Source organism: Pan paniscus, chromosome 3, assembly GCF_029289425.2.
Source record: "Pan paniscus chromosome 3, NHGRI_mPanPan1-v2.0_pri, whole genome shotgun sequence".
NCBI classification, from domain to species: domain Eukaryota; kingdom Metazoa; phylum Chordata; class Mammalia; order Primates; family Hominidae; genus Pan; species Pan paniscus.
This window is the reverse complement of record NC_073252.2, coordinates 119,596,939-119,620,553: the sequence shown is the minus strand read 5'-3', so window position 1 is coordinate 119,620,553 and position 23,615 is coordinate 119,596,939. Positions and strand designations below refer to the sequence as shown.

At 38.8% G+C, this 23,615-nt stretch overlaps 2 protein-coding genes across 3 annotated transcripts; one reads left to right on the top strand and one right to left on the bottom strand.

Moving 5' to 3' along the window:
• Nucleotides 1-135: 135 nt before the first annotated feature.
• On the top strand, nucleotides 136-7,980 carry CCNA2 (cyclin A2). The gene is made up of 8 exons (XM_003816416.7): nucleotides 136-1,007; nucleotides 1,779-2,022; nucleotides 3,334-3,446; nucleotides 3,660-3,883; nucleotides 4,848-5,055; nucleotides 5,514-5,627; nucleotides 6,248-6,381; nucleotides 6,739-7,980. Exons 1-8 carry the CDS (start codon nucleotides 795-797, stop codon nucleotides 6,785-6,787), a joined length of 1,299 nt encoding a protein of 432 aa, XP_003816464.1. The 5' UTR covers nucleotides 136-794; the 3' UTR covers nucleotides 6,788-7,980.
• Nucleotides 7,511-23,124, bottom strand: EXOSC9 (exosome component 9). 2 transcript variants are annotated; one of them, XM_003816413.6, is made up of 12 exons: nucleotides 22,948-23,124; nucleotides 22,517-22,611; nucleotides 21,647-21,766; nucleotides 21,423-21,525; nucleotides 19,678-19,815; nucleotides 16,823-16,905; nucleotides 14,351-14,483; nucleotides 12,781-12,869; nucleotides 11,068-11,214; nucleotides 10,399-10,580; nucleotides 7,977-8,055; nucleotides 7,511-7,648 (listed from the first exon to the last, which is right to left on the bottom strand). In XM_003816413.6, exons 1-12 carry the CDS (start codon nucleotides 23,011-23,013, stop codon nucleotides 7,564-7,566), a joined length of 1,320 nt encoding a protein of 439 aa, XP_003816461.1. In that variant the 5' UTR covers nucleotides 23,014-23,124; the 3' UTR covers nucleotides 7,511-7,563. The 2 variants fall into 2 exon arrangements, with proteins under 2 accessions (XP_003816461.1, XP_034814994.1); XM_034959103.3 differs by lacking the exon at nucleotides 7,977-8,055 and having other exon boundaries at nucleotides 22,948-23,118.
• Between the last annotated feature and the right edge of the window lie 491 nt (nucleotides 23,125-23,615).

Here is a 23,615-nt window from a genome sequence, read left to right as displayed (position 1 = left end):
GACACTTGAGTACTGTATTACTATGTGAGCTCTGTGTTAAATAATTTATGCACATTAATCCTAACAACCATATGACTGTAGTTATTAGTCCCTATTAACACATAAGAAAACGGAGAATCGGAGATACTGAAAAACGTGCCCCAGATTTTAGACCTTTGGAAAAAGTCACTTAAGCTAACTAGACGTCCCAGAGCTAAAGGCTGGGCAACCCAAATGATAGTCGCCAAAGTTTAATTCCGTTTAATTCCCTAAAAGGCTTAGAGTCAGCTTTCGGACAGCCTCGCTCACTAGGTGGCTCAGCTTAAAATAATCGGAAGCTCGGGCCCTAAATCCTACCTCTCCCCGCCCCGCGCAGGCGTTTTCTCCCGCCCCAGCCAGTTTGTTTCTCCCTCCTGCCCCGCCCCTGCTCAGTTTCCTTTGGTTTACCCTTCACTCGCCTGCGACCCTGTCGCCTTGAATGACGTCAAGGCCGCGAGCGCTTTCATTGGTCCATTTCAATAGTCGCGGGATACTTGAACTACAAGAACAGCCGCCGCTCCGGCGGGCTGCTCGCTGCATCTCTGGGCGTCTTTGGCTTGCCACGCTGGGCAGTGCCTGCCTGCGCCTTTCGCAACCTCCTCGGCCCTGCGTGGTCTCGAGCTGGGTGAGCGAGCGGGCGGGCTGGTAGGCTGGCCTGGGCTGCGACCGGCGGCTACGACTATTCTTTGGCCGGGTCGGTGCGAGTGGTCGGCTGGGCAGAGTGCACGCTGCTTGGCGCCGCAGGCTGATCCCGCCGTCCACTCCCGGGAGCAGTGATGTTGGGCAACTCCGCGCCGGGGCCTGCGACCCGCGAGGCGGGCTCGGCGCTGCTAGCATTGCAGCAGACGGCGCTCCAAGAGGACCAGGAGAATATCAACCCGGAAAAGGCAGCGCCCGTCCAGCAACCGCGGACCCGGGCCGCGCTGGCGGTACTGAAGTCCGGGAACCCGCGGGGTCTAGCGCAGCAGCAGAGGCCGAAGACGAGACGGGTAAAGGGATGCGGGATATCTGCAGGAGGGTGGGTCGAGCAGGGTTTGGCATTGGCTTAGCAGGCAGAGAAGAGTGGCGAGAAGGCATGTCCTGGGCTTTTGGAAGGGGGCCAGGGTCTGGAGTGCACTTGGTGCTGGTGTATGGTTTGCCACAGTAGGAGTTCTCCCATATTAGCATCAGGACCCCGCCAACACTGTGTGTATGCTGCCTGCCTGCTCTCTATAGGGGGCATCTGCCTGTACATAATGGGGTCAAACCAAGCTCTAAAACGTGTAGTCTTCGCTCAGCTCCGCGCCTTTCTCTCCACTTTTAAACCCCAGGCACTGCTGTAGGACTCTGACCCCTATCCTCCTCACGGTTAAGAGATGACCTCTACTTTAGAAAAGCGTGTACAAAATACTTTGCTTTTGGCAAATTCCGCCATTTTAGCCGGATTTGCTCTGTTGCTCCACCCTCGGGCGACAGTGGTGAACCAACAATTTTTTTGCCATGTCTTTCCTAAACTTGTCACGTATTGGCCTGTCACCCGACCCTTCTTGTGGCCCTGATAAGTTTTGCATAATTCCACCTAGTGTTATCTATTGATAGCCTTTGTGGGAATGCCTGTGACAAATGGGAACATCCCTTCTCTTTTGAATACTCAAACTCTTCTTTGTCCCAGAAAGTTTAATTCCTGATAGAGTATTTGGGAGAAAAAGCAAAGGCCAACACCCATAAGAGAAAGAATGCAAGACTAGTAGGCTCAAAGCCAGTTATTAATTTTTTTTTAGGTTGCACCCCTTAAGGATCTTCCTGTAAATGATGAGCATGTCACCGTTCCTCCTTGGAAAGCAAACAGTAAACAGCCTGCGTTCACCATTCATGTGGATGAAGCAGAAAAAGAAGCTCAGAAGAAGCCAGCTGAATCTCAAAAAACAGAGCGTGAAGATGCCCTGGCTTTTAATTCAGCCATTAGTTTACCTGGACCCAGAAAACCATTGGTCCCTCTTGATTATCCAATGGATGGTAGTTTTGGTAAGTTTTAAGGAAAATCTGTGTGGAATTACGGTAATTATAATTATTAGATGATATTAATGATTTGCATTTTAAGATGTCTTATGTAGTCATTTTGACTATAGTGAGTTAGGTTTAATGTAACAAGGCTTAGAAAGGATGTGACTTATCTCAGATCTCACAGCTAACACTTGACTTGGTGACATACAAAAAGATCCTTATCCAGTGCTCTTTCAGGTTCACTGCCAGTCACATCAATCTAATTATAATTAGATCTTAAATGCTTATTTTAATCTGATCCCATAAATGTGTTCTTGGTTGGGAGAATAGATTTCAGTTTTATTTAACTCACTTATATATCACTTAGTGCTATTTGAAGATGCAGTCTTAAATATTGTGATTACATAACATCTCTTCCAGTTTTATAATTTTGTTTCTATAAAACCAGTCTGGATTAGCATCTGATACCAGAAAGTGACACTTTTCCTCCTACAAGTAAATAGTTGTACCATGGCTGTTTACTCTTACCCATGTATTAAAGTAGCTTCTGTAAACAGCTCTTTGCAGTTTGTACTATTTCTTTGCCCTAGGGATATTGAGTCACTGGACAGCTCACTAAATCCAATCTCATTTTAATTTTAGTTGTATTGATTGTGAGGAAGGAGGGGTGAGCAGGAAAAGTCCTTTGGAAATAATAATTTGTGTGTTTTTATCAAAATTTTGCAGAAAATGTTTAATCTCAAGGTGATCTTTGAAGTGAAAGGAATAATGGATGATACTCTTTGCTTCAAAATAATTTATACTACAAAAAATAAATTATTTATAGTGTTAATCTATTTGCCCATAACAAACCTAATTTCTTAATAACACTTGTTAATAGAGGCCATTTAACTGATTCTAGCTATTGCCTACTTGTGCTTTATATATGTCAGACTCTGGGATCTGCAGTTTCTCTTGGGACAAATCTTAGATATTATCTCAAAACTTGGATTTTAAAAGTGTTCTGTCCTAACAGAACCACCATGCCATTTGCTCCTTTCTGTTGTGGAAGATGGATACTTTAAGATAATACCTGATTCTCATTTTCCTGTTAGGGGCCTACCAATATGTTTTTTTTTTTTTCCCTCATTAACTAAAATCATTCCAAAGCTCTATGTACAGAGATACTGAGACTAGGGTAAAATATTCTACATATGTTGTCATGAGAAGCTCTTTTTAGTTTGAAGAAATAAGTGCTTTGTTAATATGAGATTCCTTCCATGGCAGTCATTTTTAGCTATTAAACTAAATAGGCAAACAATTAATTTAATCATATCTTTTGAATTGTCCCAGAGTCACCACATACTATGGACATGTCAATTGTATTAGAAGATGAAAAGCCAGTGAGTGTTAATGAAGTACCAGACTACCATGAGGATATTCACACATACCTTAGGGAAATGGAGGTAAAGGTTCTCTGAATCCAGTTTGTATAATGTATTTGTTAAATGTGGCTAAATGAAATTGAGAGGATAATGTTGAAATTTTTAAACTAATGAATTATTCTAATGCTACAGTTAAGTTTACAGCATGTAGCCTCTCTTAATTAATGGTAAAATAATCTAATTGCAGTTTTTACACTAGAATAATTTTAACACTATAAATAATTTTCTCAATAGGTTAAATGTAAACCTAAAGTGGGTTACATGAAGAAACAGCCAGACATCACTAACAGTATGAGAGCTATCCTCGTGGACTGGTTAGTTGAAGTAGGAGAAGAATATAAACTACAGAATGAGACCCTGCATTTGGCTGTGAACTACATTGATAGGTTCCTGTCTTCCATGTCAGTGCTGAGAGGAAAGCTTCAGCTTGTGGGCACTGCTGCTATGCTGTTAGCCTCGTAAGTCTACCTTGGTTTGTTTAAAAGTGATCACGACCTTTTGTCTAGGGAAGAAATTGATTTTTTTAATGGTGACCTTTTAACATACACCAGGCAGAGTCAGTGACTACTTTAGGGATGGCAATGTGCTGGGGCTTAGGGCAGTGGAGGAGGATGAAACTGTTCTAATCTAGAACACTAATTTTCCCCCAACTGGATTCCTTGAACATGATATAGTACACTAGGTTACAAATTTTAAAACATTTTCCTTCCAATATTACTTTCTGGCGTATAAGCAGTGTCTCTTTTATTAAGAAGTAAAGGCTGGGTGCGGTGGCTCGCGCCTGTAATCCCAGCACTTTGGGAGGCCGAGGCGGGCGGATCACTTGAGGTCAGGAGTTTGAGACCAGCCTGGCCATCATGGCGAAACCCTGTCTCTACTAAAAATACAAAAATTAGCTGGGCATGGTGATGCATGCCTGTAATCTCAGCTACTAGGGAGGCTGAGGCAGGAGAATCGCTTGAACCCAGGAGGTGGAGGTTGCAGCGAGCTAAGATTGCACCACTGCACTCTGGCCTGGGCGACAGAGCAAGACTCTTGTCTCAAAAAAAAAAAAAAAGAAAAAAGAAAGAAAAACTAAATTTAAAAATGAAAACATGAAACATGTTTTCCTGACTTGTATTTCCTAAATTTTCAGCTACTTGGTGAACTCTGGCATTGTTCCCATCTCGAGAAGTCTCATGCCTTTCATTTACTTCCTTTGACTGAACTGGGGAAAATATCTCAAAAGTCCTTTATTGATTTGGGCCTTTTAATTAACAATTAGCTATCCAGTCTCTACTAGAAATGATGATCAAGTGTCTGGAAATGCAGTTGGTGTGGATTTTGGATTCATTCCATATTCTGCTAATGGGATTTCAGAACTGGGATAAGGAAGCTTGCTTCTCTTTTAGGACTGATTACTTAAAACTTTTTTCATTGTAGAAAGTTTGAAGAAATATACCCCCCAGAAGTAGCAGAGTTTGTGTACATTACAGATGATACCTACACCAAGAAACAAGTTCTGAGAATGGAGCATCTAGTTTTGAAAGTCCTTACTTTTGACTTAGCTGCTCCAACAGTAAATCAGTTTCTTACCCAATACTTTCTGCATCAGCAGCCTGCAAACTGCAAAGTTGAAAGTTTAGCAATGGTGAGTTAACTTTCATTTTGTTGAATGGCGATTCTTAGGTAATAATTAGGGGTAAGCCCTAATTCCTTTGTACAGGAACCTAGTTCCTTTGTACAGCGGTGGTGAAGAGATTTAGTATTCAGAGGGAGATTAATGCTGCAGTATGGAAGAAAGCCTACTGCTGGCAAAAGATAATCTATATCAGGAAAGCACTAGAAGCAGAGGTCTAAGGATGACATCTTGGGGATGGGTAGTCAGAAGAGTTGTTTTTTAAAAGTTAATAAAGGAGGGAAAATACAGGATGAGGATGGAACAAAACACTAAAATGATTGATATGTTTAAAGATGAGGCTGTGAGATATTTTTTCTAGAGTTGCTACAGAGCCATTATCAAAGGCAGGAAAAAATTAGGTTACAAGGCAGAGGTTTGACAGTTGAATTCTAAACGCTCTTGTGATCATAAAGTATTTTTTATTCCAGTTTTTGGGAGAATTAAGTTTGATAGATGCCGACCCATACCTAAAGTATTTGCCATCAGTTATTGCTGGAGCTGCCTTTCATTTAGCACTCTACACAGTCACGGGACAAAGCTGGGTATGTATTACGGTCTTCACACACCTATCTTGTGACTGAAATGCCTGTGCCAGATTAAATAATAATTGTCCTACAAAACTGAGGGTTGCCTAGATGTTCTTACTTGGAAAAACTTCAAATATATATAGTTGACCTTTGAAAAACACAGGTTTGAACTGTGTGAGTCCACTTACACATGGATTTTTTTCCAATCAAATGTGGACTGAAACTACAGTATTCAGGGGATTCACAACCCATATATATGGAAGGGTGACTGCAGGACTTGAATATGTACAGATTTGGGTATATTTGGGAAGGGTCCTGGAACGAATCCCTCATGTACACTGAGGGATGATTATATACTGTTTAAGGCATGTTACCTGTTGAACAGTGTTTGTTAGGTAGTAAGCTTAGTTGTAACTTGGATTGAAAGGTGAGCTTTTTTAAAAGCATCTGACCTGTTGCTGGCAGGGAAAGTAGTAGAAAATGGATCGAGGGATGGAATAATGGCCTAAGAAAACTAGTAGTTAGTTGGAAAAGATTAATACTGGAATTTAACATAAGCTTAATGGCAACTATTTACTGTGTTTGGTGTGTTACTAAAAGCAAAACTCAGGGGTTCTCTATTCCCTTCTCTGTAGCCTGAATCATTAATACGAAAGACTGGATATACCCTGGAAAGTCTTAAGCCTTGTCTCATGGACCTTCACCAGACCTACCTCAAAGCACCACAGCATGCACAACAGTCAATAAGAGAAAAGTACAAAAATTCAAAGTAAGAATTAACTTGGATATTGAAGCTTACTTTTCTAGATTATGGTTCAGAGATCTTTGACATTTTAACCTTATTCATGAATCTGCCATAGCCTCCTTGAGAAGCTGTTCTCTAAATTGGTTATGTGTTTGAAGAAGGTTGTAGTTCATGCTTTCTGCCCTGGGTCTGGGGGAGAAGAGAGAAGGAAGGGGGCATGCATGTGTGTTTCAGGGACCAGACAGTGTTTCTAAAACCATCAAGTCGGTCAGACAGAAATAGCATTTTTTAGTTCCCAGTACATGAGTACAAACATTATTCCATGATCTCCTTTACCCAGTGAGTGTTTACTAAAAATGCTTTTTTTTTCCCTACTTACAGGTATCATGGTGTTTCTCTCCTCAACCCACCAGAGACACTAAATCTGTAACAATGAAAGACTGCCTTTGTTTTTTCTAAGATGTAAATCACTCAAAGTATATGGTGTACAGTTTTTAACTTAGGTTTTAATTTTACAATCATTTCTGAATACAGAAGTTGTGCCCAAGTACAAATTATGGTATCTATTACTTTTTAAATGGTTTTAATTTGTATATCTTTTGTATATGTATCTGTCTTAGATATTTGGCTAATTTTAAGTGGTTTTGTTAAAGTATTAATGATGCCAGCTGTCAGGATAATAAATTGATTTGGAAAACTTTGCAAGTCAAATTTAACTTCCTCAGGATTTTGCTTAGTAAAGAAGTTTACTTGGTTTACTATATAATGGGAAGTGAAAAGCCTTCCTCTAAAATTAAAGTAGGTTTAGGAAAACAGACCCTCAAATTCTGACATTAATTTTCCTAAGCAACTGGATCAATTTGCTGACTTGGGCATAATCTAATCTAAGCATATCTGAATACAGTATTCAGAGATAGATACAGTAGAGAGTCCCCAGACTTTTTCGCTCTTTGTAAAACCTGTTTAGGTTTTGCGAGGTGAACTCAACAGAGGTTGGGAGCGGAAGAGGGTGGGAAGCTTATATGCAAATTAACAGATGAGAAATGCTCCAGGTTTATTATTTTAAAGCACATTAAAAACAAAAAACTATTTTTAAAATCCTGCTAGATTTTATAATGGATTTGTGAATTAAAAATACCCAGGGTTCTCAGAATGGAATAAATATCCCTTTTAATAGTTATATATACAGATATACAACTGTTAGCTTTAATTGGCAGCTCTCTTCTTTTTTCTTCTTTTCACTGGCTTTTTACTTGGTGCTTTTTCTTGTTTTGCACTGGTGGTCTGTGTTCTGTGAATAAAGCAAAGTAAGAATTTACTAAGAGTATGTTTGTTAAGTTTTGGATTATTGAAATAAGAGGCATTTCTTAGTTTTCCAGTAGGATCTAAAATGTGTCAGCTATGAGTAAGACTGGCATCCAAGAAGTTTATATTATAGATTTAGGTCCTAATTTTTATAAATCACAAGGTAAAAAAATCACAGAACAGATGGATCTCTAATGAAAAAGGGATGTCTTTTTGTTTATAGTCATGTGGCAAGATGAGAGTAAAACCAGAGAGCAAACCTCTAGAAGTGTTGAGTATATGTATACATTTGAAATAAACCAGAAATTTGTTACCTTATTTTCTTTGGATTCTTGTCTGGTTCCAAAATGATCATTTCTTCTTCTTCACTATCTGAGAGTATTATGGGAGCATCTTTGTTTTTTTATTAATTTAAAAAAAAAAAAAAAAAGTTAAGCAATCTCTTGCAAAATTTATTTCTATATGAGTTTATTTCTATCAGACGTTCTAAACTCTTATTTCTGGGGCTGGGCATGGTGGCTCACACTTTTAATACCCACATTTTGGTAGGCTGAGGCGGGTGGATTTACCTGAGGTCAGGAACTCGAGTCCAGTCTGGCCAACATGGTGAAACCCCATCTCTATTAAAAATAGAAAAATTAGCCAGGCGTGGTGGCATGTGCTTGTAGGCCCAGCTACTCGAGGCTGAGGCATGAGAATCGCTTGAACCCATGGAGGTGGAGGTTGCAGTGCCACTGCACTCCAGTCTGGGTGACAGAGCAAGACTCCATCCCAAAAAAATAAATAAAAAATAAAAATAAAACTCTAGGTGGAGGCCTAATCTTTTCTTTAAATCAGCTTCTTAGAGCACTCTAGAACTCATCTGTAACATTTGTTTCTTTAAACTCTTATTTCCTACAGGTGCTTGAATGGTGTGACAATTTGGTACATGTCATAATAGAAAAGCTAGGGGGAAATGTATATAGCATCTTTTGTAGAGACAATTGAATTGTTTGTGCTACTCTATTCCTCCAGAAATAGTTCCAGTTTACATTCCAAGAAATAAAAGAACCCATTTCCCATATACCTTTGGCATTGCTGGTGTTTTTAATACTGCCCAAAATACAGTAACAAAAAATGCCATGTCATTTTTCTTTGGATTTTATTTGTATTACTGTCAGGGCTGACCATGAAAAATATTACTGGCCATTGTATACTTTGAGAACTGCTCCATGTATTTTGCCCATTTTTCTCCTGCTCATTAGTTAATGATATACATAAAATGTGAATTAACCCATATCAATTATTTGTATTTTTAGTTTTCAATTAGTTTCTCCCTTCACATGCTTTAGGAAGGCTGTACCTGCTCCATTTTTCCAATGCTTAGGTCCACCTTCATTATATTCAGTTGAAAATACTATTCACTGTTAGAAGAATACACTAAACAAACATATAAGAGGTATATGCAAGTGCAAGGATATTGTTAACAGTGAGAAAATGGAAACAACTTACATCTTCAACAATAAGAGAATTGTTAAACCAACTAGTTATATTCAATGCTATACAAGTATATGCAGCATTAGCTTACATCACTGCACAGAGAGTAAATAAATACCTGGAACAAGTTCTGGAAGAATAATACCAAATAGAAGTAACCACTGGGAAATCTGAGTAAGGGTCCCAATCAATGGGAAATTTGTTCCTTACCTATTTACTTAAGTAAAAAAACAAAAAGCCCAGGCTCCAGTAATGTTCATAAGCAATAATTTCTCTCTTTGAAAACAGAAGTATTTGCATTACATTCCTATTAAACACATCACCTTCAATTTTCCCTGCCAGCCTAGCTCCCAGTTCCTTGTAGGATTTCTGTTCTTACCACGTAAGAAAATAAGTCATTCTATTATATAGACCAGCAAGAATTTGCTTTTTTAAAAAAGTAGAAATAACCATACATAAAAACAACTTCAGTTCTATGGCTTTCAGAATGCAAGAAACGTCTAGGACTACCAGTATTCTAGTTACTTATAGAATTTTTTTATGTTCTAATTCTGCGATGTCTAGCATGGTAGCCACTAGCCACATGTGGCTGCTTAATTTTGTATTAAGTAAAATTTAAAATTCAGTTCTCAGTAACACAAGCCACATTTCAAGTGTTCACTAGCCATGTGGGGCTAGTAGCTGCTATACCAGTGTAGATACTTAATGTTTCTATCATCATAGAAAGTTTTATTTAGACAGTATTATATGTTATGATATGGGATGGGCTTTTTGTTTCAGTCTAGAAACTACAAAAAAAAAGACAGCACGGAGGAATAAGATCTTCAAGAAACTCATTCCCTTAAAACCCACCCACATACATACACACACAAAAAATTTTTTTAATTAAAAATATCACTATCATTTTATGCCAAAGTGTTCCACTACTCTACAAAGATATGCATATTCTTTTAGAAAGTAGCATTAGTATTGCAGCTAGCCACAATAATTTAGTTGAAATTTAAATCACAATATTTAGCCCCTCTAAAAATGCAATACTTACATCCCTACATATAACTACATATCTATATTCTCTCTATATAGTATCCTGTATGTTATTTATCCAGTATACATCTCTATATAGCTAATATGCTATATATTACTATACATAGTGATAATATAAATATACACACATTTTATGCATTATTATATATATAACTATACGGTAATACTATATATATGTAATATATAGTAATAAGTGTGCCATAAAGTGTCACCTACCTTGGCTTCCAATACCAGAGACTTCTACTCCAGTGTCCATTTTTATACTATCAAGAATGATAGCTTGATCACCACCGCCTTCATCATCTTCCTTCTCAGAGTCTTCAAGATCACCCCAGGAGTTTTCTACTCCCTCTCCAATTTGGGCAGTTCCAGGAGTCCATAGCACAGGTGTAGAAACACTTAACAAGTTAAGAAAACTGAGTAACAAAAATACTGCTATTTGATGAACTGTTGAAGATGAGAATGAAAGTTTTCTTCTTGTAAGATTGATTCAAGTGTGCCCCAAGTTCCTAGGGGAAAAAAAACTTAATATAGCTACACTATGGATGGCTGAACAATGAAGAAGAAAAAAAACTCAGGCAAGATTTTATGGATGCAATTAATAAGAAATTGTGAAGAGACAGATTCTCTCAACATTTTAGTTATAGTACTAAATTAAATTGGTCCTTAAAATCTGTTTTTTTCCAGGATAACTGAAGAGAAGCTGAATGTTATACCATCAACAGAATATGACTCACATCTCTATCTTGTATTTTAAGTGTTTTCTCTAACAAAGTACGGTGTTTACAAAAACTAATTTCAGTATACACATCCTTCATATAGCCTAATATTATAATGCCAAGTGTTATGAATCTTGTTACTGCAAAAACCACCAAATAAAGATACACTTCTGAAGGAGGTTCTGCTTCAGCAATGATTTCTTCTGCTTTTTCTTCTACATCCGAGGTATCAATAGGGGCCTTTTCCATTTTAAATGCTGTGATCCTTTGATTTGCTATAGACTCTGCAAAACCAAACTTTCCACCTTCTTTCCTGTATGTGGGGGTTTTTTTGGTGGGAAGGAAGGGGGAGGAAGGTAACAGATTGGATAGAAGACAGGAAGGGAAAAAAACTATTATTTTATCCTTTGGTGGATGAAAAATATTGGAAGAGAGTTAGTTTATCTAACTTAACCTCACGAATTTATTATGCCTAACAAGAGTAAATAGTTAGCATAATCATTTATTAAACCATGTGCCAGACCATGTGCTAGGTGCTTAAAATATACTATTCTCTAACCCTCAAATCAGCCCTACCAGGTAGTGTTAATATCCCATATTATAGAAGAGGACACTGAAATGCTGGGTTATATATCTTGCTTAAGATAGCACAGTAAGAGGTAGAGATGGAAATCAACCTGTTTCCTTCCATTAATTTGAGTTACTAGATTATTTTTATCCTAAGGAAATGTTAACTGCTAAAGAAAAATCTTATGTCTCCAGGCACGGTGGCTCACACCTGTAATCCTAATATTTTGGGAGGCCCAGGCGGGTGGATCACCTGAGGTCAGGAGTTTGAGACCGGCCTGGCCAACACGGCAAAACCCCATCCCTACTAAAAATATAAAAATTAGCCAGGCATGGTGGTATGCATCTGTAATCTCAGCTATTTGGGAGGCTGAGGCAGGAGAATCACTTGAAGCCATGAGGCGGAGGCTGCAGTGAGCTGAGATTGCACAAATGCACTATAGCCTAGGTGACAGAGTGAGAAGTGAGACTTCATCTCAAAAAACAAACAAAAATCTTATATGATTTTTCAATATAGGTTATATTTAAATTGCAGAAAATATAACAAGTCCAATCAATTTTCTAAAAACACATTAAATAGTATACTCAATTCAGATTAACAAATAAGGAAAGATCAAGTGTGAAATTTATATGGTTGCCCTCGTTCAAGGAAGATCCTTAAGAGAAAAAATATATTAAAAGACCATTTAGGGCCATTTCCTGTTCCCTGTGTTGTATCTTAGAGTCTGGAGCAATGAAGACCTCTTGCTCTTAGGTGGGTCTTTCCTCTTTATTGTTTTAGAATTCTGGACTTGACCCAGACTTAAATTCCCATCTGTGATGCATTTTGCAATAAGTGGGTTTGATGCCAGCACTTTGAAAGATATCCCTCATAAAACAAAAGGACAAGAATCACCAGCTCCCACACAAAGTAAAAAACGTGAACCTAATTTTAGCAGTGTTAATAAGGAGCAACTATCCACAAGTCACTGCATCAATAATGCTTGTGTTGTAACATCCTCTCCTCCCTAAGGCACAGGAGCAAGTGACACATACTTGTCTGGGAACCAGTTTCATTAACACTTTTATTGTATCCGTCCAAAGATGAGTAGCAATATCTGTTACCAGTTTCACTACCTTTCGGAGTTTTGGATAACATAACTATACCATGGTATTTACACTTTTTAATGAGTCAATTTTAAGTGAAATTGCCATTCTAACTTTGTATGTGAAATCAAGTTCATGCATAATAAAGCTTGCCTATACTAAAAAAAATAATAAAAATTAAAAAAATGAAAATAAAAGACCACTTAGTTCTGGAAAAGTTACTTACCTTACTTTTTGGTCATTCTCCAAAGCTTTCAATATTAGCTCTGTAATTTCTGCTACTTTCACACCAGCGATTTTACTGCATCTCAGAACCTATTTATAAAAGTGAATTCTGTTGTTTAAAGACAATAAACCAAATAGTTTTCTCTAATGAAACTAAAACCATGAAATTTTTCTACCTTTATAATTTAAGCCTGACTTTTCCAAACATGAATACAATGTAAACACAGATTAAGGCAAGATGTGAAAGTTGTTTTAAGATATGTGAAGGACTGTCACATCAAGGGAACAGACATAAAAACTTTCTTATACAACAGTATAAAACATACCACAGAAGAGGCCACAGACACATATATGCTCCAGGATGCACTAACTTCCTTTTTCTGTGGGTAATCTGGGTAGTACTTGTGATGCTGGTAAAGATGATGATGATGATACCAGAAACTAACATTTATTGCACACTTAATAAATGTGTGCTAGACACTGTGCAATATATTTATATCCTTATAACAACAAGGTGTTGGCAATAACATCATTCCCTATTTTACAGATAAAGAAAGTGAGACCCAAAGATATAAAATCATTTGCCCAAGATCAGCTAGTACGGGGGCAGAACTAGAATTCAAACTAAAGAAGCTTTTAATCATCTACACTGTATGCTATATGGAGATCTATTTTCTAAAAGCTCCCATGTGAATATGATATACAGCTGGGTTTCAGAACTACTGCCAATTGTAGTTCTAAAAGTGAAAGTAAAACTATCTTTTTACATAATGTCTACTATTGGATGTTTAAAAATTTTTATTTGCTTTTGAGACAGGGTCTCATTCCGTAGCCCAGGCTGGAATGCAGTGACACGATCTCAGCTCACTCAACCTCCACCTCCTAGGCTCAAGCAATCCTCCCACCTCAGCCTCCCAAGTGGCCAGGACCACACGCATGCACCACCAAGCTCGGCTAATATTTATTTATTTATTTTATTTTTTATTTTTTCAGATGGAATTTTGCTGTTGTTGCCCAGACTGGAGAGCAATGGCACGATCTCAGCTCACTGCAACCTCTGCCTCCCAGATTCAAGCAATTCTCCTGCCTCAGCCTCCCAAGTAGCTGGGATTACAGGCGTGCGCCAGCCACCACACCCAGCTAATTTTGTATTTTTAGTAGAGATGGGTTTCACCATGTTGGCCAGGCTGGTCTTGAACTCCTGACCTCAAGTGATCCACCAGCCACGGCCTCCCAAAGTGCTGGGATTACAGGCATAAGCCAACATGCCCGGCCACTTTTTTTTTTCTTAATAGGGATATAAATCTTTTTCTTCACTAGACCCTGCTTCTAGGTGGAAGGGTCAGACTCCAGCAGGCCAGACATGGGAGCACCAAGGTAGGAAGGAGGAGGATACCTCATAGCCACCAGTCAACAGAATGTATTTAATAGTGACAGTACTGAAACCAGATTCTAACATATCCTAGAATAAATCACTGGAAGTATCCCCATTGGATTTTTGTTAAAAGACAAGAAAAAGCATCTAAAGAGAAGCAACCTATTATTAATGGGACATTAATCAAAGCACTAACTTGATCTTTTAGTAGCATTATCCCACCACTGGACTGGATAGTACAAATCTCTCGATGTTTGTTCATGGCAATCACCAGCAAGCCATCCATCACACGTTCTTCTCGTTCATTGGGATCCACCAATAAATATGTTCTGAAACGAATGTTAAATGGACCTGAACAAATCTGAGACCGAATGCTTACCATTTCTTGGGTAATGAATTTTTAAAAGATGGCATCAATAAAGTCAACAGAGAATAAAGGTCTGAGCCTACAGATTTGGGTCACTGAAATGGGGAAAGAGACAAGAAAATTATTGTGTTTATGAACACAAATGAATGCTAAGTGGGTATCTCTAGTTATTACAATGAAATCACATTAAGTTCAGATTGGATTTACTTAAATGATATATAATCTAAACCTAATGCTATCTCTTTGATTAAATGACTTCTGGCTCATTAATAAAAACTTAGATAATGTTAAATTGGTTAACCCTAAAGTTGCCCTAGTGTCCTGTACTCCAAAGTTCTACTGCGTTCTGCTAATGGCTCATGAAAAAAATACTGTCTATTTCTGCACTGTCCGGTACATTTGCCAATAGTCACCTGTGGTTACTGAGCCCTTGAAATGTAATCAGAGTATGTAAAATATTGGATTTCAGAGACTTAGTGGAAACAAAAGAATGTAGACTATCTCATGAGTAATTATTAAAATACTGATTATTTCATTAATCATTTTATTTCATTAACGTGAAAATATATTAATTAAAAATATATAAAAATTAATTTTACCTTTATGACTACTGGAAAATATTAAATTACACATATGAGGCCAGGCATGGTGGCTCATGCTTGTAATCCCAGCACTTTGGGAGGTCAGGACTGCAGGATCACTTGAGCTCATGAGTTTGGGACCAGCCTGGGCAACAAAGTGAGACCCTGTCTCTACAAAAAAAATTTTTTTAAATTAGCTGGGTATGACACACACCTATAGTCCCAGCTACTTGGAAGGTTGAGGTGGGAGGATCACTTGAGCTCAGAAGTTGGAGGCTGCAGTGAGCTATGATCACACCACTGCACTCCAGCCTGGGTGAGAGTGAGACCCTGTCACAAAAAAATAAAAAAAAAATTTAAAAAGTAACAAATGCTGCGCATGGTGGCTCAAGCCTATAATCCTAGCACTTTGGGAGGTGGAGATAGGCGGATCACTTGAGCCCAGGAGCTTCAGACCATCCTGGGCAACATAGTGAAATCCCATCTCTACAAAAAATAAAGAAATTAGCCGGGCATGGTGTGCACCTGTGGTCCCAGCTACTCAGGAGGCTGAGGCAGGAGAATCACTTGAGCCTGAGAGGTTGAGGCTGCAATAAAACATGATCACGCCACTGCACTCAAGCCTGGGTGACAGAGGGAGACCTTGTCTAAAAAAAAAAAAAAAAAAAGAAAAGAAAAAGAAACAGCCAGGCATGGTGGCTCATCCCTGTAATCCAGCATTTTGGGAGGCTGAGGTAGCTAGATCACTTTTGAACTCAGGAGTTCCAGACCAGCCGGGGCAATATGGCAAAACCTCTTTTTTACAAAAAAAATACAAAAATTAGCTAGGCATGGTGGTGCATGCCTGTAGTCTCAACTACTCGGAAGGCTGAGGCTGAAGAATTGCTTGAGCCCAGAAAGCAGAGGTTGTAATGAGCAAAAATCGCGCTGCTGAAATCCAAATTGGGCAACAAAGCCAGACCTCATCTCAAAAAAAAGAAGAAAATAAGAAAATTATATATATGGTTCACATTTTATTTCTACTGGACAATGCTGGCCCATTTTCCTCTGATAAAACTCTACACTTACAATCACTAAAACTTGTAAGTTTTTCTCTAGTCCTTGTGCACAACACTGTGTGAAATATTTTTATCTTCCCTTGTTTCTAAAGGAATTTAAGGCTCAAGTTTTCATTTGAAAGCACCATTAAATGGACCTGAAAAACTCCAAGTTTTCTGCCACAGGAGGATTTAGCAGTTAAGTAATGAAAACGCTGGAAAACTTAAGAACATTAGATTTTTTTCCTCCAGTTTGTGAACCATCCCCCCTTGTAACCGACTCCTAGAACTACTCCATCTAATATGTTCCAAAGTCCCCTATCTTCCAATAACCCACAGTAATTCTCACCCCACTGTCCCAAATTAGAGCCTAGCATATAATTCTCTTAACCACTGTACATCCTTAGGAAACATAAAACACTACCATGCCATAGTAAATTCCTAAGTTTATAAGTATCCCATGAAAAGAAAAATGTTGGGAAGTATCTTCATCAAAGTATAAGAGTTTTGTTACTTCTACTGAGAAAGTTCTTTGCCAACTAATGCCCTTACAAAGAAAGAAAGGAAATACAAGGTGCTTTAATATTAAGGGAAGTGTTTAATATTAACATGACATACTTGAGTAGAGCAATAAAATTCCTAGCTGCATTTGTAATTTTGGCCCATAATAAGGCGAGGCTTACCCTTGCTGGAAAAAGGCAAAACTGACACAAATGGGCATGTGGTGGATACTTAATGGTACAGGATCACGCTCTTCAGGTGTATACTGTTTCAAAAAAAATGTTTAATAATTATAGTCACTAAGTTATGAACATCCAAAAAAATCATCTTGCACATCAAATACTAAAAAATGAAGTTCCTTTATTCCTTTGAGTACCCAAATAACTTTTTAATTAATTACCAGTTTGATTTTGCCACTCACGTTCCTCAAACTGTACAACTTTTTCAAAAAGCTTTTTCAAAAATTTACTGACACATAATTTACATCCCATAAAATCCACTCTTTTTTTTTTGGAGATGAAGTTTCACTCTTGTTGCCCAGGCTGGAGTGCAATGGCAAGATCTCAGCTCCCGGCAACCTCCGCCTCCTGGGCTCATGCGATTCTCCTACGTCAGCCTCCCAAGTAGGTGGGATTACAGGCATGTGCCACCATGCCCGGCTAATTTTGTATTTTTAGTAGACGGGGTTTCTCCATGTTGGTCAGGCTGGTCTCGAACTCCCAACCTGAGGTGATCCACCTGCCTTGGCCTCCCAAAGTGCTGGAATTACAGGTGTGAGCCACCACACCCAGCCAAAATCCACTCATTTTAAGTATATGATTCAATTTTTAGTAAATGTATAGTTATGGATACATTTACGGACCCATCACCACAATCTAGTTTTTTAACATTTCCATTACTCCCCAAAATTCTTTTGAATCTGTCTGTAGTCCGTAGGAGTCTGGTGTACTCCCACCCTAGCCCCAAGGAATCACTGATCTATCTTATTTCTGTCTCTATAAATCTGACTTTCTGAGCATTCTATATAAATGGAAAAAAAAAAGTTCTAATGTTTTGCGCCTGGCTTCTTTCAACTTAGCATGTTTCATGCACCTTGCAGCATTTATCAGTAGTTCAGTTCTTTTCATTACTGAACAGTATTCCATTATTTGTATATATGACATTTTATCTATTCACCAGCTGGACATTTGGATTGTTTCCAGTTTCTGGCTAATAAATGATGCTATGAACATTTGCATTGAAGTCTCTGAACATAGTAAGCTCTTATTCCTCCCGTAGATTCTTAGGCATGGAATTGCTAGAATTTTTTTTTTTTTCTAATTTTAAGCCATGGCAGTTTGTTTTAACATTATAAGGTCGGCTGGGGGCAGTGGCTCACGTCTGTAATCCCAGCACTTTGGAAGGCCGATGTGGACGAGGTTGGAGTTCAAGATCAGCCTGACCAACATGGAGAAACCCTGTCTCTACTAAAAATACAAAATTAGCCAGGCGTGGTTGCACATGCCTGCAATCCCAGCTACTTGGGAGACTGAGGCAGGAGAATCGCTTGAATCCGGGAGGTGGAGGCTGCAGTGAGCTGAGATCACGCCATTGTACTCTAGCCTGGGCAACAACAGTGAAACTTTGTCTCAAAAGAAAAAAAAAAAAAATTACAAGGTCAAACCTGCTGAAAGATGTACATATAAGAGAGTGTCTTCAGCCGGGCATGGTGGCTCACGCCTGTAATCCCAACAGTTTGGGAGGCCAAGGTGGGAGGATCACTTGAGCCCAGGAGTTCGAGACCAGCCTGGGCAATTTGGTGAAACCATCTCTCTACAAAAAATACAAAAATTAGTCAAGTGGGTGGCACATACCTGTAGTCCCTGCTACTCAGGAGACTGAGGTGGGAGGATTGCTTAAGTCCAGGAGGCAGAGGTTACAGTGAGCCGAGATCACGCAACTGCACCCCAGCCTGGACAACGGAGTGAGACCCTGTCTCAAAAAAAAAAAAAAAAAAAAGAATATTTTCTTCTACTGTTATTTTTCTGAATATAGAATGCTGTCTACACTTAAAACTTAAGCTACCAAACTTTTCCAACATGGCTGTACCATTTTACATTCCCACTAGCAATAACACCACAGTATTCTTTAATTGATTTTTCAAGTGTAGTAATCGCTTTCTACTTTTTTTCACTTCCTTATATAAACTCCCTCCTCTAAAAGAATATTACCTCTACTGTTAATAAACCTTTGTCCCTATTTCTCACTTTTTAATGGTTCTGCTTCAGTCTACTGCCCAAAATCAAAATTATGAATCATTGCTTAGAAAATCTGGGCATCTGATGTGTCCTTTTGCAACTTCAGGATTCAAACTACAACTACAGTGCACTTTCACTATTCTAGCATGTAATTTATATAAACCAAAACTGACATACTCAGAACAAAAGATAAAGACAACGTAGGTCAATGGTTTTCAAAATGTGCTCCCTGGACCAGCAACATCAGTATTACCTAAGAACTCAAAGTTAGAAGTACAAAATCTTAAGTCCTAGCCCTGTTTTACTTTGGGAGCAGAGTCTGGCAATATGTTTTAACAAGCCCTCCAGGTATTTCTGATGGACTTTCGTCATCTCTTTGCCTAATGAACAAAAGTCCTGGAGACAAATATGAATCTGCTGATTCCTCAGTGCTTTTCAGCTATTGCATGCCTCTTGCAGGGTAAGCATCTCACTGTGCTGAGATTCATGTATTTTTCACACATATGGCCCCTAAACATAAGTCAACCACTTCATCTAATGTTCAATCCAAAATAGTCATCTAATTCTATTCTGGAAAACCAGGCTAGGGTATGTTCTTACTGACAAATGTTTCAACAGAGGAACGGTTAAGAGATTTCCAGGGCAATTTTGACCATATGCAGTTTCAGTCTTACAAACAAATTTTTAGAAACGACCCAACTGCCATCTACAACATAACTTCACTAAAAACAAGTTGCCTGCACATTTAAGACCCTCCTCATTCATTCATATCAAGGATCCTGGTTCACATAGGAGCTTACCAGTGTTACTTCATCTCCTTGGACAGAGACATCAGGTCTTCGAAAATGACATAAGGCCACGATTGCAGCAATGCTGGCAGCATCAATAATATTTCCATCATGATTGAATAAATGTAGGTCTACACGTATTTGCCAAACCTGATAGTGAATTTAAAATAAAAATAAATCCTAACTGATTACAACCAGTGGCTATTTATCAGGAAAAGTAACATTGTGTACAAATTATTTTTTCTTGCTGTTAAAACATGCAGTTACTCCTTGTACTTTGTCAACAAAAAATATATTTTAGAAAAGTTAAGCCAAACATCTGAAATACTATGTGGGTCGTTTAACAACAGAACACATACTTTAAATAAACAGAACCACTCTAACATTTAATACTACGATTTTCCTAACCTCAAATCTAATTACATTTTTATCATGTCTGTTAAAAACCACAAACTCTAGGCCAGGCACAGTGGCTTACACCTGTAATCCCAGCACTTTGGGAGGTCAAGGTGGCAGAACTGCTTTAGCCTAGGAGTTCGAGACCAGCCTGAGCAACACAGCAAGACCCTATCTCTACAAAAAAAAAAAAAAAAAAGTTTTTTAGTTAGCTGGGTGGAGTGCCTATAGTCCTAGCTATTCGGGAGGCTAAGGAGAGAGGATCTCTTGAGCCCAGGAGTTTAAGATTACAGTGAGCTATAATGACACCACTGTACTCTGGCCTGGATGAGAGTGTCACCCTGTCCCTCAGAGAAAATAATGAAATTTTTCAAAAATTAAAAAAAATTAAACTTTTAGGTTTTGTGATATTTTTAATAACCTTACAAGTAATGCAAATAGGAAGTATTATACTTAGGTATGGAATATGGGAAGCTAAATGACTTCTCTGGGATAAAAATGCTTGTCAAAATACCCTAATCAAGAATCAAATTCTGGCCAGGCACAGTAGCTCACACCTGTAATCCCAGCACTTTGGGAGGCCAAGGCAGGTGAATCACTTGAGGTCTGGAGTTCAAGACCAGCCTGCTGGTGAAACCCCGTCTCTACTAAAAATACAAAAATTAGTCGGGCATGGTGGCCGGCGCCGGTAGTTCCAGCTGCTCGGAAAGCTGAGTGGGAGAATCGCTTGAACAGGGGAGGCAGAGGTTGCAGTGAGCTGAGATTGCACCACTGCACTCCAGCCTGGGCAACAGAGTGAGACTCTGTCTCAAAAAAATAAAATAAAATAAAATAAAATAAAATAAAATAAAATTCTAATATCCTAATGCAGCACAATTTATTGGGACTAAGATTTTCAAAGTTATCCCTGCCACTGACATGGTGTGGCCCTGTGTAAATCGATAAACCTATCCAAATGAAGGATTTCATCTGTTCTTGAGTTCTGCATGAAAAAGGAAAACTACCTGCTTCTATGAACTCATGTAGAAAATGAGAGATTATATGAAAAAGCCACAAGTTCTTTGAATAAAATATTTTTACACAAAAATCTAAGTTGCTATTTTCACCCTTTTAAGATAAAGGGTGAAAACCTTTTAGAAACCTTTAAGAAAAAGGGTGTCCTCTGAAGGGACACCCTTTTTGTCCCTTCAGAGAGAGAGAGGTAGCACAAAGTTCTAAGGGTATCACTCAAGAACATCTGAAGTGAAGCGAACCAGTACAATACTGAGTTAACTAAAGTTCTGAGAATAAAAGCATAGATACCGGGATCCATGATCAACAGTATTCATCCTAAGATTAAGAATTATGGGCATATTCCCCACCTTTTCACCAGCAACAACACAGAGAGACTCAGTGTCTATACACTTCGAATTTCTTAGACATCTTTCCAAGAGTCGATTCAACTTCACCAAGAGATCTGACTGCCTATAATGAGAAAATAGCAATGGGCTAATGTCATGAAATATAACACCAGGTATTAAAACAAAAGCTCACTGCTGTTAGGTTCTCCTACGACTAAAGCAACTTAAGAAAAAGATTTAAATACCTGCCAGGTTCGAAAGCTGGAGCCGCCATCTGAGAGAGTTCAAGGTTAAAAAAAAGAATACCTTCTGTTGCCCGATTGAGTTTTGGAGACACAAGTTCACAGGAAACCTGTCCAAGAACTCTGCAAAGATAAAGTTACAAAGTATAAACCAAATAGACTCTCCTTCCAAAACAAAAAACTGAAACAGATAACAAGTTTCAATCTTAATGTGAGTAATATCATACTCAGCCAAATAAATCATAGGAGGTAAAAATTATATGTAAAGTATAATATACACAAATAAAACATAAATTGGTACAACTAAAAACACGACAGAAAAAACACCTCTCTTCTTATTACAATGTTTACTATTCCACAGATTGTTTTAAAAAATCAGTGACCTTTACCTCTAAAGCAAGTATTTATTGATACAAGATGGCATGAAAACTTGAGATTTCTTAAGGGTTTTCACATGGCATAGTTCACCACCATTATGTGACCAAATAGCCTCTCAACTTTCAAATGAACATTTGAAAACCTAATTTTCATGTCACTCAGGAAAAAGAAAGCAGGATGTACACTTAATGACAAGATGCTCAAGATCTCTATATTAGTGTGAGAAACAAATTCGATATGATCACTACTGGTTGTCTATATGATTTATAGAAGTCAGAAAGAACTATGTGATACGTGACAGAAAATACGTTTATGATTAAAAAGTTCAAGTGTGACCACAAAATCAAAAAATCTTGCATAAAAAAATACTTATTTTTGTCAGCTAAACAAAGAATACTGTCCAGACTTCTTAGCTGCTTTATAAACAACCGAGTCAATAAGGTCTTTTTTCAAACTTCTCCCTTCTGAATGTGTATCTCATTTAAATCCTGTTACCTTGTTTTTCCAAGTTCCACAATGCAGCATCCGTAATCTGTTCCAAATGAGATCCTGATGTTCCTATAATCATAGGTTTGTCTGCCATCCAGCCGCTGTAAGCACAAATTCATTCATTAATTTATTCCTTCAACAAGTATTTCTTAAGCAACTACTTTTTGTCTGGCCCTGGGCTAAGCACTTGGGGGAAAGTGGAATCCTAACCAGCCCGCCCATACAGGAAAGTGGAAACTACAGCATGGACAACTGCTGGGGTGACTGGAGCCTTGAAAAGAACCTGCCGAAAAAAAATAAATAAAGCCTGAGGGATGGGGTGAACGTGCCGGTCGTTCCCCTAGTGGCTCCCCGGGCCCAGGCTGGCCAGGTATGAGTCCACACCTTGAGACCCGAGCGCCCACGCAGCGCGCCATTCTGCGGGCACCAAACCATACCTTCTTCTCTTCGATGGCACGGAGTAGGAAGCGGCGTTCGCAGTTTGAGAGTGGCGTTTCCTTCATGGTGTTGGGTCAGCGGCCCCACAGGCACCAGAATCCGCGGGAAAAACGGAACCCGATTTTTCCTTGCGCGCCGCCGCTCGTCCCGAGGCGCAGGAAAATTACGTCATCAAGGCGCGGCGGCGGAAAAATGGGAAATGGCTTGGGCTGCCGCTACTGCGCAGACTCAAAGCGTGATTGGGGAAGGCCAGCGAGCTGCGAGAACCCATTGCGGCTTTGGGAGGCCGTTTCTGAACGTGAAGTTCTGTTTCTTTTCTCATAAAGTGCAGAGGAGAAAAGGATACTTAAAATAACCATGAGAATGATAGAAATTATTATCAGTAGACCGCTCGCACACTTCACCCTTTGCTCAGTCCTCTCACGGGGTGGAGACTAGACAGGTACTTTTGCAATTTCACAGATGAGTTGACATTGGTCCCTAGAAAGCCGCAGATGCAGGATTTGGAGCAGATTAAATGAACAAACACTGGAATGAGGCGGCATAAGGGTTGGGGGAGAAAGATAAGTTGGTGAAATGGGATGTTTTTGTGGCCAAAGGTGAAATCTTGTGGGATCTGAGAAGTTGATGAGAATGGAGAATGTTCGCACGTAGTAACCAATGATGT

What these genes read in the sequence shown, in the direction of transcription:
- CCNA2 (XM_003816416.7), top strand. Translation starts at nt 795, where the DNA reads ATGTTGGGCAACTCCGCGCCGGGGCCTGCGACCCGCGAGGCGGGCTCG. An exon ending in CAGTCACGGGACAAAGCTGG is followed by an intron (nt 5,628 to 6,247) that starts GTATGTATTACG and finishes CCTTCTCTGTAG; the next exon opens with CCTGAATCATTAATACGAAA. An exon ending in GAAAAGTACAAAAATTCAAA is followed by an intron (nt 6,382 to 6,738) that starts GTAAGAATTAAC and finishes CCCTACTTACAG; the next exon opens with GTATCATGGTGTTTCTCTCC.
- EXOSC9 (XM_003816413.6), bottom strand. Translation starts at nt 23,013, where the DNA reads ATGAAGGAAACGCCACTCTCAAACTGCGAACGCCGCTTCCTACTCCGT. An exon ending in GTGGAACTTGGAAAAACAAG is followed by an intron (nt 21,767 to 22,516) that starts GTAACAGGATTT and finishes TTATCTTTGCAG; the next exon opens with AGTTCTTGGACAGGTTTCCT. An exon ending in AAGGAGATGAAGTAACACTG is followed by an intron (nt 16,906 to 19,677) that starts GTAAGCTCCTAT and finishes TTTTTGAAACAG; the next exon opens with TATACACCTGAAGAGCGTGA.